At 26.5% G+C, this 19,542-nt stretch overlaps 1 protein-coding gene across 4 annotated transcripts in view; it reads right to left on the reverse strand.

The window, feature by feature from the left end:
• The window catches only part of LOC124951105 (A-agglutinin anchorage subunit), an 86,611-nt gene that overhangs the window by 33,292 nt on the left and 33,777 nt on the right, over positions 1-19,542 (reverse strand). For 3 of the 4 annotated variants that reach the window (XM_047498909.1, XM_047498910.1, XM_047498911.1), the window contains exons 3-5: positions 7,593-7,635; positions 2,869-3,045; positions 1,116-1,327 (exon numbers count right to left, since the gene is read on the reverse strand). In XM_047498909.1, coding sequence (XP_047354865.1) covers positions 1,116-1,327; positions 2,869-3,045; positions 7,593-7,635 — 432 coding nt within the window. The remainder of the gene's footprint in view (positions 1-1,115; positions 1,328-2,868; positions 3,046-7,592; positions 7,636-19,542) is intronic. The other variant, XM_047498912.1, reaches the window with a different exon arrangement.

The raw sequence follows: 19,542 nt of genomic DNA on the forward strand, positions 1-19,542 counted from the left end.
AGAGAGAGAGAGAGAGAGAGAGAGAAACAAAAAAGAATAATTATTAAAGTTTCTTTCTTATTTATTTATCATTGTAATAATTTTCAAAATATTCATGAAATAAATTCATTGAAACGAATAATTTTTATAGAAAATGATAAAAGGTAAGATACTTCGATAAAATTCGAATTGAATTGAAAGCAAGTTTGGAGAAAAAGAGAGAAAGAGAGAGGGAGAGAGAGAAAGAGAGAGAGAGAGAGAGAGAGAGGAAAAAAATAAGTAATTATTAAAAATCAATCCTTTTGTACGTAATTCTATTTTTCATTTTGTTATTTGTGTCGAAAACATCAATGAAATAAATTCATTGAAATGAATTATTGATAGACGATAATAAAAATCAAGATCAATGAAATGCGAATTGAATTGAAAGCAAGTTGAAAGAAAGAGAGAGAGAGAGAGAGAGAGAGAGACAAAGAAAGAGAAATAATTATTAAAGATCGTTCCTTTATACGTAATTTTTATTTTTCATCGTCGTTTTATCGGAAACGTTGATGAAAAAAATCCATTAATATGAGTTATTAGAAAATAATAATAATGATGATCGTTCGTTGGAATTCGATGAAATTCGAATTAAATTAGAAGCAAGTTGTGAGAAACACAGGAAGAGAGACAGAAAAAAATAGAAAGAGAGAGAGAGAGAGAGAGAGAGAGAGAGAGAGAGAGAGAGAGAGAGAAAGATGGAAAGAAAGTAAGAGATCTTAATGAAATAAACCAATTACGTGTTACGATCAAATAAGATTCAAGCTCTCGTTAAAGCTCTGATGGATTGAGTTGAAGAGCTTTTCTCGTAAAACGCAAGGGATCGATCACATCCAATGAAACTGTAAGAAACTAGGAAAGAAATTTAACAAAACAAAAAAAGGAACTAGATAGACAAAAAGATAGAGAAAGAGAAAAAGAAATAAAGACATAGAGAGAGAGAAAGAGAGAGAGAGAGAGAGACAGAGAGAGAGAGAGAGAGAGAGAAAGAGAGAGAGAGAGAGAGACAGAGAGAGAGAAAGAAAGAGAGAGAGAGAGAGAGAGAGAGAGAGAGAAAGAGAGATTTGATCTTTTAATAGAAATGTATCTTCGATTACCTTGACGGGATGCGGATCCACGGCATAAGTGTCTAATTTCGAGGCCAAACCGAGAAAACGTGTCTCAGCTTCTTCCTGCGTAAATCCTTTCAATTCAGTTTGATGAAGTTCCATTGCCTTCTCTTCGATTGTTTCAGTCTGTTTCAGTAGCAACTTGTGTTCGGAGATGTAATTCCCTTCGTGCATCTCCGGATCGTAATCTCCTAATTCACCTGAGATCAAAAAGTATCGACTTGATATTGATTGCTTACTTCATTTCTTTCTTTCTCTCTCTCTCTCTCTCTCTCTCTCTCTCTCTTTCTCTTTCTCTCTCTCCCTCTCTCTCTCTCTCTCTCTCTCTCTCTCTCTCTCTCACACTTTCTCTCTCTTTCTCTCTCACTCTCTCTTGCTCTTGTAAGTAATTAAAATGATCAATTTATAAACGTATCGTTATAAAACTCGAGAGAATAGTAATCTTTTTAATTGTTCATGGAAATTATCATTGTTTATATTGATAGAAATTATTTAATAATTAATAAAATAAAATAAAAATATATATATATATATATATATATATATATGCGCATATGTATAAAGATTAATATTTAATATAATTTTGAAAATATAAAGTATAATAATTGATTAAGTTTTGTTTCGTGAATAATATAGAAATTAAGGAATATTTTTTCATCAAAGTTAATATTTAGATGACTTTTTTTGTTTAATAAAAATATTTTACATGTAATATTTGATAAAATAAAAATAAGGCATAATCGATGTTTCACATTTGATTATATCAGTATATTAAAATTAATAATTGAACAAATTGATCCATTGTTCAATTATGAAAATAATTGATCTCAGAGTTAATATTTGAATAAAATCTATTCTCTACATATTTCTTTTGAAAATATTTTATGCTCAAGCATTCACACATTTTTAAAATAAAATATATTGTTATATAAGTAATATTGATTCAGATTTAATACTCTGATAAAAACAATTTCTATGTATTCATGAGAAAATATTTTGTTTATTAAAATATTTATAAAATGAAGTATAAAGTTATATAAGTAACATTAATCAAAGTTAATACATGGATAATTTGAATTAATTGTTAAAAATGATTTTTCTCATATATCAAGAACGTAAAAAAATGAAACATTGGTTTTTATTTGATTAATATAAAAATTAAATAACGTTGGTTTGATAATACTTGAACGTGTTATATCATTTATAATGAAGTAATATTTTGTGTATAAATCTAACAAATACAAAAAAAAAAACAAAAGAAATATGTCATAGATTTTCATTAAGTTATCAAAGTTAATTAACATTGATCAGAGTTAATATACCTGAATAATTATCTGATCCATTTATTTTATATACAAATATAAACAGATTTAGAAAAGGAAAAAATAAAGTTAGACTATATCTTAATCATAATTAATACTTGAATAGATTAACCTATTTATAAAAAAAAAAAAGAAAAAAAAAAAAGAAAAAAAAATATTTTATATATCAATTTGCAAAAAGTATACCGTATAAAGTATTTATGTTTATACGTTCGATCAATGTCTATGTTAAGTAATATTGATCATGAATGAGTTTCATTCATTAATAAAAACATGATATTTAATCAATCAGATTTAATCGTTATAAACTACTTATCTATCCATTATCAATTATTGAATAAGTTAAGTACAATACGTTGTATTATAATCATGAGAGGTAATAGAAGAGATGAGTTTGTTAAATATATAGTATAACTCACTTTGGACTATACATGCTGCTAATAATGCAGCTTCACCAGGACTGCAGTACAATCGGCCATGAAGAAGGTCCCTCTTCAGTTGCTGGTATACCTGATACTTCGTAATCTCTTCTTTCAGCCGCAGAGGATCGGGTGGATAGAATTTCACACGAAAGCTAAACAAAATCGGGTCCATGTCTGGAACATAGTCACGATGAGAGAAGCCGGACGCTACTGATTCGAAATACATATCCACATGCCAACTTGACCGAATATTATTTTATACTACGATTCAAGCTAAAGCTAAATAACACATATGTATATATACATATGTATATGTATCAGTGATGGCGAACTTTATTTTATCGGTGGATCATAATCAAAAAAAAAAGAAATTTTATTAATGATATTTTATTATTTACTAATCTTGGGTCAAATATTTCAATTGAATAATTAAAAAAGAAGAAAAAGAAAAGAACAGGACATATGCGATTTAAAAAATGTATGTTTTAAAAAAAAACAGATATATATATATATATATATATATATATATATATATATATGCATATCGGTGATGATGAATTTTGTTTAACCGGTGGATCAAAATCAAAGAAAAAAAAAAGTTCTTTTATTTGACCAGTCCTCGGTCCATTATTCGAATTGAATGATTTCAAAAATACAAACAAGAAAAGAGAACAATTAATATAAAAATATTTCATTCTTTAATCGATCTATAATAACAAAAAAGAAAGAAAATAATAAGATATAAAAATAATTTTATAATATATTCGACGTAAATTGATAGCTACACATATAATTGTTAAATCAATCATATCATTAATTTAATTAATGATGTAAATAATATCATTTAAATATCACGTTACAATACTCGATATAGCTATGTACGTATGTATAATACATATGTATATAAATAAATGCAAACAAACATTTCTGAATGATAAGATCATTGAATCTCTTATGATATTTAAACTACACATATTAAACGTACTACGTTTCTATTATTTTCTTGACATTCGATATTAGACGTCCATTAATTTTATTTCTTATATTTCATTCTTTCTACTTCGAAGAAATAATCGACATTGAGAATTTATCAATCAAGCCTCTCGTAAAATTAACGTAAACGATATTATACAGACCAAACCAATAGATTTAACATTTTTATTTTTTAATCATTTCTAAAAAAAAAAAAAAAAAAAAAAAAAAAAGAAAAAACATTCACCATATCAATAAAAACGTCTCTCCATATAATATATGCCACAAATGCAATATTAACACGCGTTACGCTCTTCAACGATTCGACCACGCTGTGAAAAACATGGTACGCGTTTAAAAATAAATAAAAAAAAAAAAAAAGAAAAAAAAAAGAAGAAAAAAAGAGAAAGGAGGAAAAAAAGCAATTACATTACCTCATAAATACGAATGTTCGAGTAAAAATTACGAGCGTGTAATAAATAAAATTGCTTGAACGTTCTTTCTAAAATCGTAACGATGCAATAAAAACAAACAAATTTGTGATAGAAAGAATAGAAAAGGTTTTCGTACCTGGACCTGGCCGAGGAATAAACGCGAGCCAAAAATCTCAAATGATAAATATTCAAACTTTATTCTTATTCTATCATTCAAATTCAACCATCTTCCCTTCTCTTTTTTTCTTTTTTCTCTTTCTTCTCTCTTGGCCGACGAATCATTTTCAATAATCTTTCGTTCTTCCATGAGTTTGAAAATTCTTCAGGTACTACTTATTGCAAGAGACAATGAATTTTCGTCCAAATTACGAAAAGTTACGAAAAATAATAATCTATTATCTCTCCATTAATAATTCTCCATTAATAATTTTGTTAAAATAACGAGCTCAAACGAAGTATATAATTCGTACGTATGTATGTAGATAAGTATCATTTATATACCTAAAAAAATTATAATAATATATCCTTAATTAATTATCGTAAATTATAATAATATATCCTTTAACGATATTCGAATAATTCATCGTAAAAATAATTGACTAAAATATCCCTAATAAATCCAATAATATGGAAAAATATTAAATCTGTAAGAGATACACGCAACTAAATAAAAGGGAAAGGAAAAACGTGACTGTTCCTTGTGGCTGCTGACTAACGACTGTCTTGAAGTTACCTCGACCTTGTTTGTATAACTTTGTGTAAACATACACGTTTCTCGGAAATCCTCTTAAGAAAGATATTACCGAGTGTGTATTTACAAAATTTTCTTGAAATTCTTTCTATTATATCGATAGGATCTATTCATGTAAATAAATTATATAGCTTCGTCATAAAATAATGCTTTTCATCGATTTGACCGAACTATGAAATATTGTTCGTGTTAAAAAAAAAAAAAAAAAAAAGAAAAAAAAAAAGAACAAAATTAAATAATGTGATTTTATTTCGAAGTTAAAATTAACACGAAAATACTTTTCAAATGATAATTTTGCCATACACACACACACACACACACACACGGACAGACACATATATGTGTAGATAATTCAATTATTAATACATATTTAGATCTTCATTAGAAAAGAAAATCTAAATAAATGACAATATATTCTATTAATTTAATGGATGATTTTAAGATATTCTTTTTTTTTTCTTTTTTAATTAACACAACTTTAGTTAAACTTTTTGAAAATTCACGATGTAACAAACTTTTCTCATGAGTTTACAGGTTCGCCATCGCTGTTACAATATTTGCATACGTATACTCCGATCTAGGACTAAACAATATTTCCTACGTGATTTCAAATATTTCTAATTAAAAAAATATAAATAATATCAAGGAAAGAATCAAATTTTTTACAAATAATTACGAACAATAAAATATCAAAAAACTTCTTTCATTATGTCCCAATAGTGTGTACAATAATGAAACAATTATTTTCAATTAAAGGAAAGAAGAAAAAGTAAAGAGTAATTAATTGCCTTTCAACATAAAAATACACAATTGCTTTCATCAAAAGAGAGAGAGAGAGGGAGAGAGAGAGAGAGAGAGTGAAAGAAAGAGAAATAAAATGTTTAAATGATAAATTATGATAAATTTTTATTAATGAAAATTAAATTTATTTACATAAAAATTGAACAATTATCTCTCTCTTTCTCTCTTCCTCTCTCTCTCTCTCTCTTTCTCGCTATCTCTCTGTCTTTCTCTCATACTCTTTCTCTCTCTTTCTAAATTTTTACGTTTTTTACGTGGAATCATTTTTTTTCGAAAAATTTATTCGAAATTTGAATTCTATGTCATGTTTTACAAAATTCTTGCATTTCGATCAGTCAACTTATGTATTTTATGTACCTACATATATACTAGATATCCAATAGACTACCTGCAACTTGAAAAACGTTTACACTTCGATGAACATGAAAGATTCGCATGTGGGACATTTAAATAGGAACACTCAAATCTCTTAGCAACTATTGAAAGTCTAAGAATATTTCTCTAGTGTTCCATAGGACAATTTTAATTAGAGAAATGGAAAAAGAAAGAAAAAAAAAAAAAAAACATAATAATAATTTTTCATTTCTTAACGATACTTTTAATATGGCGTAAAAATAATAACAAATGTTTCGATATCTTGATTAAAAAAAAAAAAAAAAAAAAAAAAAAAAAAAAAAAAAAAAAAAAAAAAGAAAAGAAAAAAATCAATCTTTCTTCGAAAAAAAAAAAAAAGATTTCTGATTAAAAGGACAAATTTTATTGAAACAAAAAGAAATATTAGTGTTTTAATTAGACAAAAAAGAAAGAAAAAAAAAAAAACAATCGACAAAATATTTCTCTACTTGTATAAAAAGAACAATAAACGTTTAAGTATCCTAATTAAACTTATTGTTGTTAATAATGTAAAAACATTTATTATACATTTATTATCCTTTATGAATATTTACATTTTTGTTTCAATTAATTTAATAAAAAAAAAAGTAAATAAATAAATGAAGAATTTTCAAAAATCTATTTTCTAATCGGATTAAACAAGAACAGTTCATATAAATCACAGTTAGTGTTCTAATTTAATAATAAGATATTGAAGACACCGTTCAACACAGATACGTAGAGATTATTATAATTCGATAAAAAAAAAATTTATGAGATCGATATTTAAAATTTGTGAAATAATCGATGTTTTTATTCACTCGACATAATTTGTGAGTCTAAAACCGATCGTGGAAAATAAAATAAAAATCTGTGTGTACAGGGTCGTACCCATCTAAAATTTTCATTTGACATCGACCCAATGTAATTGGTTATATATAAGGAGAGAGACAGAGTGTCTCGACTTAGCGATCGAACTCTCGGTCATCGCACAGTTGTTTCCTTCATATCTTTCAAACAACGATAACAACAATAACAATAACAGCGTGATTACGACTAACCTACTTTTTCTTTTTTAATTTTTTATTATTATGATCGTTATCTTTCCACTTTTTATTTTTTACATTTTTAATTGTTATCACAAAATTCAATATTTTTTCAACGCAAATTTTTGTCTGATATGTGTTCCATATGACAAAAAAGAGAGAGAAAAAAGAAAGAGAGAGAGAAAGAGAGAGAGAGAGAGCTATTTATAAATTAAAACTCATATATTACTTATTTGTACTGACAATAAGAAGATGAAAATATCTATAGAATATATATCTATGTTTCTTCGATCGATTGATTAATTTTAGTTAAAACGGAATAATAAATTTAATATTAATACCAACCTTTCACCTGTTTGATCGCTGTTTTCCCCAGATCCAGCCAATGCTGAAAATTATAATATAATTAGAATGAATAATTTATCTAATTATATGTAATAATTTATCTAATTATCTAACAGTGCTGACAGAATATATATAATATGTAAATATTTGTTATATAGTAATATAACATAATATACTAATCTATATACTATACATATGGTATAATATGGTAAAATCTACATATTTTATATATATATATATATATATATATATATATATATATATATATATTATAGTATACTATTTAGAATACTATAAGTACTTATGCACGTAGAAATATATATAAGTACATCGATCGACCATTTTCAAGATTGTCTCGCAAACATGATTATTTATTCCACACTGTTGGGATCTTCCGAGGCGCAAAACAATTCTCGCGCATTGACACGAATGGTGAACGTCAGCCTGATGAGTACCCGAGCCATCCGTTAAATGAGATCTTACCGAGATGCTTTAGCGTTTAATGCGAAAAGCAATAAATAGAAAACACTTGAGCGTGTTAATTGAGACAACTAAATCGACTTCCAATCCAATTGAAGATGAACTTTCATTATATACAATATTGTACATTTATATAAATTTTTTACATTAAATTTTTTCATTTATAATATTTAACTAATTTAACATTTTGAATGTCATAATTTTTATATATATATATATATGTATATGTATATGTATACATTCATTAATTTCTAAATGGTTATAATATTTTATATATTATTTATTAATTTATATAAACTATATGATATATAAATATATATATATATATAATAATACAATATATATAAATATATATTGTATTATTTATATTTCATTAATATTTTTATATATATTTATATATATATATATATTTTTTTTTTTTGTTACTTATATATAAATAAAATAGTTAACATAATATTTAAATTAATTTCGAAAAATCGTGATAAAATTTGATAGTATATAAGTCTGAAATATGTATTATATTTAAGCCGATTAATTAGATCGAATTGTTGTCGAAGTACTCTCATTGAAGAATGATAGGAACCAAAGGATACGAAGTAAATGGTGTGATTATGGAGAGTACTCGAGACAGTACGACCACGAGTTCTGTTAACGCGATCGATCTAACTTCGTCTCGAGGGATTGCGCCCTCACAAAGGACGTCTGAGGATATCATTAACTATATCTGACCAACTATACCCTAGACATTTTGCGTTATATTGAAAATTCGATCGATATTACAAATTTTAAATTCAATAATTGAATTATTATTAATAATGTTATATTTTTTTTTCTTTTCTTTTCTTTTTTTTTCTTTCTATATATAGATAATTTTCATTTTACGTGATTAAATTTCTTTTATTATTTTCCTATCGTAAATAATAGATTTTTAATGCGAATAATCATGAAAACATTTTGTTTTATGAAAAGCATTAATTTTCCTTACCTATTAAGCGAAGTTTACAAAATAATATAATATCGGCCCTTATTTTATGTGCAGTATACACGGTATATTTTCGACAATAATTTGCTATTAAGTGTACTGTTGCATGTTAACGGACAATTATCCTGATAGACCGCCATAAGAAGCAGGCATATCGAAAATAAATGTAGATAAACATCAAAATAAATGTTTGACCTCCTTCATTTTAATTCTTATCGTTTAACCAATTTTTTTATCGATAATAAATAAAAATTTTGATATGTCTAAGAAAAATTTTCTTTCGAGATTTATTTTTCTTATATATCATGAGATAATTTAATCATAAATAATTATTTGAAAAGCTTAAAAAATGCACGACGCCGAATTATGTCTCTTGTTATGCCCTTAAAACGTAAAGAATGTCCCATACTTAATGTTTATTAACACAGTCAGAACTAATAAGACACAGTTTAAGTATCGTATCTAAAAATAATACAATGTGTGTACGTATGTGAGTACGTGTATATGTGTCTGTATGTGTGTATTACCTTTCAATTATAAATTTATCTAATTTTCGAAGAAACTTATACATCACATGTTCTTTATAATTATTAACTCATCAAGAGTACATAGACTGGAAAACTTGCGCTTACGTATAATAACGGTGTAATGTTAACGGTGTAATGTTAACGCAGTGTTAGAACAGAGTTAGAACAGAGTTATCGCAAGGACAAGTGTAAAGTAAGCATAGTGATAAGAGCAAAGTCCTCATTAAGAAAACAAAAAATCTATCGAGTTTTTGATCTTTCTATTTCGTATGTATATTATCGACTATCAATAGATCTTCTATTAATAATAAAATAAAGTAAAACAAAGTAATATTAATAAATAAACAAAATAAAAATTGTACATTTACAATAAATAATTTTATAAATAATTTTTTAATAGTTATGTCTTCATTGGAAAAAGAAAAAAAAAAAAAGTATGAGGATAATTCCGAGAAGAAAAAATTCAATTTAAAAAAGTTATTAACAAAATCGATTTTATTATAACAATATTATTGCAATATTTAAATAAATAAAGAATAAATTAATCTTGAAAATGGTATTGGTTTCAAGTCTCTACGACATTCCATTTCGAAAATATCGCTTTCGAAAGATTTCCATTCATAATTCGCATGGTACAGCTGTTCATAGTAATAGTAATAGAAGTAGTAGTACTAGTAGTAGTAGTAGTAAGACTGAGTAAATTCTTGGAATTTATATGGGTCAGTGTGTCACCGAGCTAATTGAATGAAATTATGTAGGTAATTATAAACGTAATGTCTTCCATTTACATGGGAATATCTCCGAAATTAAAAATCGTAAAAACATGATTCAAGTACCATTTTAAAGGGCAGATGTTTCTCTATTTTTTGCCCTATTGTTTATAATTAATTAACTATTTGTTATAAACAATTTCTATAAAAAAAATTCATACGAATTAAATTCGTCTTATTTTGCTAACAAAAAATTCAGATTGCGAGTGATTTATAAAATTACAATAAATTAATAAGTAATTAATAAACGAATAAATTTTTTATTGAATAAACAATTTTTAGATTGTTAATAGTTACGTTTAGGTAAATGGGAATATCTCCGGAACTAAAAGTCATAGAAACTTGAATCGAACACCATTTTAAAGAGCACAATTTTCTCTATTATTTCAGCTCATTGTTTATAATTAATTAACAATTTCTATAAACAAATTCTTACATACAGGATTCATTTTATTTTGCCCAACAAAAATTCTAGATTGCTATTGATTTATAATATAACAAAAATATTATAAATCAATAATTTGTATTATAACAATTTAATAAATGATCTTATGATTATTTATTAAACTATATTAAATATTAATAAGTTTTGTAAATTTTGCAAATCAAATATGATGGTTAAAAATTATTTTTCGAAGCTACTATTCTCCAAAAAATTGGAAGAAATAGAAAGGAAAATAAAACATTTTGAAGTCGAAGAAGTTTCTATTAAAAATGTTTCACTTTGATCTAGGTTGTTTCTCGATAATGTTCAACTTTGATATATATCACAAGAGGCTCTGTTAATAACGTAACTGACTCTTTCATCTCCTCCACTCTTCTCAGTAGTTTTATTCCGTCGAATATTGCCGAATCGAACTATCTTTCCAAAAATAGACTTCACCAGTTTTATTAAAAATATGCCGAGGTATTCCGAATAGATTTCCAATCTCGACTCTCTCTCTCTCTCTCTCTCTCTCTCTCTCTCTCTCTCTCTCTCTCTCTCTTTATCGATAGAAAAAGAAATAAAAAAAGTTATTTAATAAAAAAAAAATTTCTCTTTATATGGAAACGAATTTTATTCATTGTTTGTCTGTATGTGAATTTAATATTATTTATAAATAAATATATATGATATTATATTTAAATATAATATCTATAGAGAATTATATTTTATAATAAAATATATACGTGTGTAATATAATAAAACATAATGAAAAGATAAATAAACTAACAGAGCTATTTTTAATTAAATTTTGTTTCAATTTCTTTTTAAATAATAATAATAATAATAATAATAATAAAATACAGAATATAATAATATATATATATATATATATATATATATATATATATGTGTGTGTAAGATAAATATGAATAAGATAAAAGAGCAATTACTTTTATAATTCAATTTTCTTTCCAATTATTATGCTTAAATTAAATTATTATATTACTTTTCAAAATAATAGCTGATTTAGAAAGGAAGAAAATTTTCGTTAGTTGTAACAATAAAAACAGTTGGATTCGTATCAAACTGAGAAACTGTAAACACCAGTTACGTTGAAAGCTCAGTAACAAAAGGTTTTGCTTTGTGGTTTGCAAATTCCGTTATAATTTCCTCGACCATGAGATGGCAACCTCGAGTATTCATGGTTTCCGCCTTTGAAATTCTATGTCAAATTCAGAACTGAGCGAACGAAGAACTTCCTTGTTTCTGTTTTCTTATCTGTTTCGAATACGAACGAGATACGGATTATCGAATTTAAAAATTTAAGATAACAATAAGATCATTTTGATTAATAATTAAAAAATATTATATATAGCAATTACAATTCAATCTTACATATATATATACATATATATATATATATATATATACGTATATTTTTGCAGAAATACATTATATTAATAAATTTATATAATTAAATCATTGCAATATAAATTAAGCAATAAATTAATTTTGTTTTAATTTTTTAATAATAAATAATTATAATTTTTTCATTCATATTTATTTAACACCTAATACCTTTCTCCTTAATAATTTCCAAAAAAAAAGAAGAAAGAAAAAAAGAAAAGAAAAAGAAAATATCGTTATAATATATTATCAATTAATTAATTTACCTTAATAGAGCTAGTATAATACATTTTTCTTTTTTATGATGATATCAAAAAAGAAAAAAAAAAACAAACAAAAAAGGAAGTATGAACATTAAAGGATTATCGCATTAAACGTATGTGTTATAATTTTTCGAGAGAAAAACATTGATTCACTTTTTTATCGATTAAACCAATAGAAATGTCGAAAATAAAAAGATACAAAATCAATACAATCATTTCCTCATTCGTTGCGAGATGTTAACAGGAGTTTTCTTTATCATTCCTGTAACAAGTCCTTTTAATAAAAAAAAAAAGAGAATAGAAATATAATATTATAGTATTATTAATATTACCATCTAATAAAATAATGTTAATAAATGAATAAACATTTTTATCCGATGAACATCAGAAAAATTATTGAAATAACTAATGGAAAAAAAAAAAAACGAAATAAATATTAATAAATGTCTAAAATATTAGCAATTTATTTAGAACACGAATATGAATAAAGTATACGATTTAATGGAAAAAAAAAAAAAATATTTTTTCCAAAATAATTCTCTGATGTTGAAATAAAAAATGAAGGAACGAAATAAAAATTTAATTTATCTTAAAACATTCGTGTCGTTCTCTTTTCACGACATCAATATGAATAAAAATACATTGATTTATGTATATCTATATATAGAAAAGAAAAAAAGATAAAGAAAAAAAAAAAAGAGAAAACTTTTATTTCCAATGAACACTTTTGAAAATTTTAATATTGAAATAACAAATGAATCAAGAATGAAGAGAGACTTGATAAAAAGAAAAGAAAAGAAAAGAAAAGAAAAGAAAAGAAAAGAAAAGAAAAAAAAATGTATACGAGTCAACGATGTTTCTTTTAAACCATTTTTAATTTCTTAACAATACAAATACGAATCAAATGTTATATATGACATAACTAATAAAAAATTTTCAAACGAGATGAACTGATAATATAATATAATATATAATAGATAAAAATTGATTTGTCAACAAAATGTAGGATAAAGATGATACTCGAGATTACTTTGAATATATACTGAACAAGGGAAAGATAGAGATAGAAAGAAAGATAGACAAAGAGAGAAAGAGAGAAAGAGAGAGAGAGAGAGAGAGAGAGAGAGAGAGAAAGAGAAAGAGAGAGAGAGAGAGGAAGAGAGAGGAAGAGGGAGAGAGAGAGTGAGAGGGAAAGAGAGAGGGAGAGGGAGAGAGAGAGAGAGAGAAAGAGAAAGGGAGAGAGAGAGAGAGAGAGAGAGGATGTGATCCAGTACACGTATCAAGAGTGCAGTGAGATTAATCTTTAAGAAGGTGACGAACGTCTGCGGATGTCTAGGCTGACAATATTGATTTTTTTCCGAGTCTTACAGCGTACTCTTGAACAGACTAACGAAAGAGAGAAAAAGAGAGAGAGAGAGAGAGAGAGAGAGAGATAAAAGAGAGAAGGTAAGAAGAGTTTTTCCTCCTCTTGGATACAAGTACCACAAATGATAAAACTTTCTTGACTCTATGAGACACTATGTGTGTATGTACGTGTGTTCTAACTCTTAAGGAATCTTTAAGGATTATTATGAATCGACTCGAAAGAAGAGGGCTCCTGCATGAAAAGTAACGAAGCACGATTTAGCGATCGTCAAATCATGAAAACTTTTCCAACCAACATGAACTTCGTTCCTTTCGATTATTCGTTCTTCTCGAAATTTTTACTACTTTTTCCAACTTCTTTTCACATCGTCATATTTTATATGTTTCCATATAAATCGAATAACTAATCTGTTCTTATTTAATCATTATCCATTGGTATTAATAATTTCAGTTTCTTTTTTTTTTAATTTTACTTTATTTTACATATATATATATATATATATATATATATAATTGTAAGTTGATAACACTAATCAATGAAATGTGATATATAAAAAATATTGTATTAATTATATAACCATATAGAACATTAGTATTAATAATTAATAAAAATAATTATTAATTAGCGTTCCAACAGAATGAAATGATAATTAATGATATTAATAATTATTCAATTGAACTATATACAAAAAATAAAATACAATATACAATTGTATTGTGATAATAATTTAAATAAATAAACGAAAATAATTCTTTAAAATTATTATTATTATTTATATTAATAATAATTATTGGAGAACCGATTAAAAAAATTAATATAATAATACTAAAATGAGAAACCATAGTGAAAGATCATTGTCTTAAATAATAAATATTCTCTTTTTTATTTTCTCTCTCGACGATTGAATTTCAAGTAACGTCTACTAACGAACCGACATCCTCTTTCGAAGAAGAGATAAGGAGCTTTGCAATTAGTAGGACGTAGCAATTAATTATCAGCGAAGTAGCGCGCTAGTATGAATATCTGAATTGGATTCATCGTTCCCTTTCCGAGAAAATTCTAAGAAAATGTGATAGACTATACTGACACTTTATGTATGTGTGTGTATGCATATGAATTATATCGATATTTTACGAATTAAATCAAGAATATTTATCGTAAATATTTATTTTTATTTTCCATTTTCCATTATCCATTTTTTTCTGTCTTTTTATACTATGCATTCCAATCAAAAGTTCAATTTAAAAAAATTTTAATATTTTTTTTTCTACCTATCTATTCGTTTATTTGTTGTACTCGTATGTTTATATGTCTCATCAATTCCACTGACTTTTTCACAAGTTTTATTTATTTATTCTTTTTCTCTTTTTCTTTTTTTTTTCCACCTCATTAAAAAAGAAGACTCATTTTCTTATTTACCGTTTATTGCTTGTATTTACGAGCACAATGAGAAAGAAAAGTACTGAACGAACAATTGTACCGTTTATTTTGAAAGTGGCCTAACTCCATTTATCTTCAAATCGAAATATTTAAAGGTTTGCGTTTCAATGAATTTAAAAATATACGTATAGGATACTAATGAGTTATACTACATAAGTGTACCTAAGGTTATTAAATTTATAGTTCATATTAAAATAGTGGCAATTATTAAGTGAATAATATGCGTTTTCTTATCAAGAATGGAGTTAGGCCACTTTCAAAATTAACAATCAGATTCATTATAAAATTTGAAGGAGCCCAAGTCCATTCAACATAATTTAAGATGCTTCAAATTGAAAAAAACAATACTCAATTTATTTTACATATCTTTAAAACACTTCGAAAACATAATTTATACGATTCAAAACATTTTTTAACTACATAACGTATAAAATTACGAACAAAAATTTATTACAAAACAATTTACTACTCATCTAGATTTTGTGTAGCAAAAGGCGGGGCCTAATACCAAGGGAGCGGGGCTAAACTAGTAGGAGGCGGGGCAAATTAACCTAGAGGGCGGTGCTAATCTAGAAAAAGGCGGGGCCTAATAACCAGGGGGCGAGACTAAACAAGTAGTGGGAGGAGCTCAACTAGTAGGGGGCGCAGCAATCTAGCAAAAGGTGGGGCCTAATACCCAGGGGGCGGGGCTAAACTAGTAGGAGGCGGTGCAGATTAACCTAGAGGGCGGGGCTAATCTAGCAAAAGGCGGGGCCTAACAACCAGGGGGCGGGGCTAAACCAGTAGGAGGCGGAGCCAATTACCCCAGAGGGCGGGGCTAATCTAGCAGAAGGTGGGGCCTAACACCCGGAGGCGGGGCTAAACTAGTAGGGGGCGGAGCCAATTAACCCAGAGGGCGGGGCTAACCTACCAAAAGGCGGGGCCTAACAACAAGGGGCGGGGCTAAACTAGTAGGAGGCGGAGCCAATTAACCCAGAGGGCGGGGCTAACCTAACAAAAGGCGGGGCCTAACAACAAGGGGCGGGGCCTAACAGGAAGGGGGCGGGGCTAAACTAGTAGGAGGCGGAGCCAATTAACCCAGAGGGCGGGGCTAACCTAACAAAAGGCGGGGCCTAACAGCAAGGGGGCGGGGCTAAACTAGTAGGAGGCGGAGCCAATTAACCTAGAGGGCGGGGCTAATCTAGAAGGGGGTGTGGATAATCTGGTAGGGGCGGGCATATAGTGTATACCTATACCCGTGTCTTTATAGTCCTTACAGTCCTTATAGTCATTTATATTTTTTATAGTCTTTATAGCCATTTATAGTCAGTGTAGTCATTTATAATCGTTTGTAGTCAGTATGATCATTTATAGTCAGTAATCATATACTCAATAGAAACATAGTCTGTAGTCAAGAACTTTCACTATATGTACAATTTTCTACTACCATGGGAATCACCGCAATTAGATAAGCTTTAAGTATTACATAAGATTTAAGTATAAATGGAGTTCGATTACTTTCAAAATAAATGGTTAAATTATTGAACTAGCTCTAAAAACTTATGTGTCAAAAATTATCGTATTTGCTCGGAATATAAGCAATATGAAATGCTTTACTGATAAATAAGATAAAGTTGTACATGTAATTATAGCAACCGGAAAAGATTGACAAATGGAGTTAGGCCACTTTTAAAATAAACGGCTCAATTAGGAAATTTATAAATTTAATAAGTGGTAAACGAAAACAACAAAAAAGAAGAAGAAAAAAGAAATTCAAACGACAAAAAAATAATTAACAAGAAATACCTACAGGTCGACATTTATAATTATTCGCAAAGTAAAAGAAAATAAATAAAGAAGAACTAAGAACTAAAAATGTGGAGTCATAAATCGATTGTATTGAAACGATTCGATCATTTCAAGTTCAAGGTAAATTTAAAGAGTTAAAGACACGGTTTCGTACTAGCCGAATAAATTATTGATAATTAATTCAATTCTTTGCATTGGCATTTAACCCTAAATTTCAATAGTATATCATTGGTGGGACATATAGTATTCTTTCGTTGTTAGAAATTATTAAAACGACACTCTACAATTGCGTAGACTAGCTAAGGTCATTCTGCATTTTTTGTTTTATTCATTCACATATCCAATCAATATTATCCAACAAATATTTAAAAATTTAATTGTAGATTTAGCATTCCTCTTTTATTTTTCTTTGGTGATGTACCTACGTAATACTTATTACTATTATTTTAACATATGTTGATGTGTGTTTGCGTGTATGCGTGTGCATGAAAATATCTTCATCATGTTTTATATTTGTTTCAGATTTTTCATTTTTTTTTCTTTTTCCTTTTTAAATTATTATTCATTCAAAAAGTATTTTCATTCTTTTTTGTTTTTTCTTGATAAAATATAAAATATATCATGCATGAAAATTAATAACATATATTAATTCATTCATGAAAATCGCTTTGTAATATAACAAGGCTTTTTAATCTTATTATTAAATCTTTAAATATTATATATACTATGAATATTTTTCATTCATTATACGTATTGTCTTATACATCGTGAGACTAGTAAATAATGAAAATTTTAAAGATTCGTGATTTTGTCTAAAAAAAAAAAGAAAGAAAAAAAAAGAAAAAGAAGAAAAACCAGCAAACATTTGTTTTTCTTTCTTTTTTTTTTTTCTTTTATATTTGCGAACACTATTTTTCTCTATTTTCTATCATTTAAATTGTTACAAGACAAATAATGATAAAAATACATAGGTTTATTTAAAAAATTCTTTCTCCTTCCATCTCTTTTCTATTTTTTCTTATTTTTCAATTACTTTAAATCAATGCTACTTTGAAATCTACAAAAAAAATCGAAATAACAAAAGATTATAATTCAGAAGATTAGAAAAAATAACAGACCAAGGTGAAATACCACGTTTTAATATTACAGCTATTAATTAAATTTTAGAGTGACTTCTAAGCTTCGGTCTAATCGCAAAGCAGTTTTTTTTTTTTATTCAGAATGGAAATAAGATACACAGATAGGAAAGGAGAAGAAGATGGCAGACTTCTCTCGTTTTTTTCACGTCTACGTCGTCGTCATCATCATCGTCTTTGCAAGATTTTTCTTTTTGAGAACCCTCGAGCGTTTCGAGCGTATGAAGTTACTAGATGCATACTGACCGCACATCAAAATTTCAAGGGACCCTGGCCCACAAGTGTAAAGCACGCCATTCATCTTCCGATCTCTACTTCTCAATCTTCCTTTACTATTTCTTTTTCCCTTCCTTTTCTTTCTTTTCTTTTTTCTTTCTTTTTACAAAACGAAACGAAAATTGCGGGCTGTGAATTTGAGGGAAAAATGTGATTCTTCATCAAAATTTACCTATCATTTTTATATTTCTCATTATTTATTTATTTATTTATTTATTTATTTATTTATTTATTTTTAGTTGTTTCTTTTATTAATCGTCTCACATATTTACTAATTAAATAATTAATAACATTACAATAAGTAGGTAATTGATAATTGATACAAAGAGAGAGAGAGAGAGAGAGAGAGAGAGAGAGAAAATGCAAATTGAATTATTTAATTATATTAATCAAAATAGCAAGATATATATATATATATATATTTTTTTTTTTTTTAATATTAGATAATACAGTTTCTTTATGACATGTTTAATACTTAGATAATTAATGACATTAAAACAAACAAATATATAAAAAATACATTCTTAATTATTTATAAATTTAATTATATAGCTTGTATAAAACGGCAATCCATATAAAAGTTCATTCATCAATTTCACTCCTATCAACCAATTCCTTTTATCATTTATTAATTAATTAATGTATCTTATTTTATTATTATTTTAGTTATACATTGTCTCGTATTGATTAATTAATTATTAATATTAATATATATATATATATATATATAACTAAATAATCGAATATATATTTAATAAATTATTGAATAATATCATATATTATATAAATGCACATATATACGTTTCGTTTATAATTCTTTATTTCTCTATTATTTACATTCACTCTGTATATTCAAATATATACGTGTATATAAATATATTTTAATGGAAAGCTGCCAATGACTATCAATTTCTATTAATGTAAATAATTTTGTATATAAATATGTGTAGAGTGAACCAAAGGAAAAAAGAAAAAAAAAAAAAAGAAGAGGAAGGAAAGAAAAATATAAAACATACAAAAATATCTTACTTCGAGTTTTCTCAAGTTACAAAAACATTCAAATTTTCTATAGCGCACTTCTGTATGTA

This window comes from Vespa velutina, chromosome 8, assembly GCF_912470025.1.
Source record: "Vespa velutina chromosome 8, iVesVel2.1, whole genome shotgun sequence".
Lineage (NCBI taxonomy): Eukaryota > Metazoa > Arthropoda > Insecta > Hymenoptera > Vespidae > Vespa > Vespa velutina.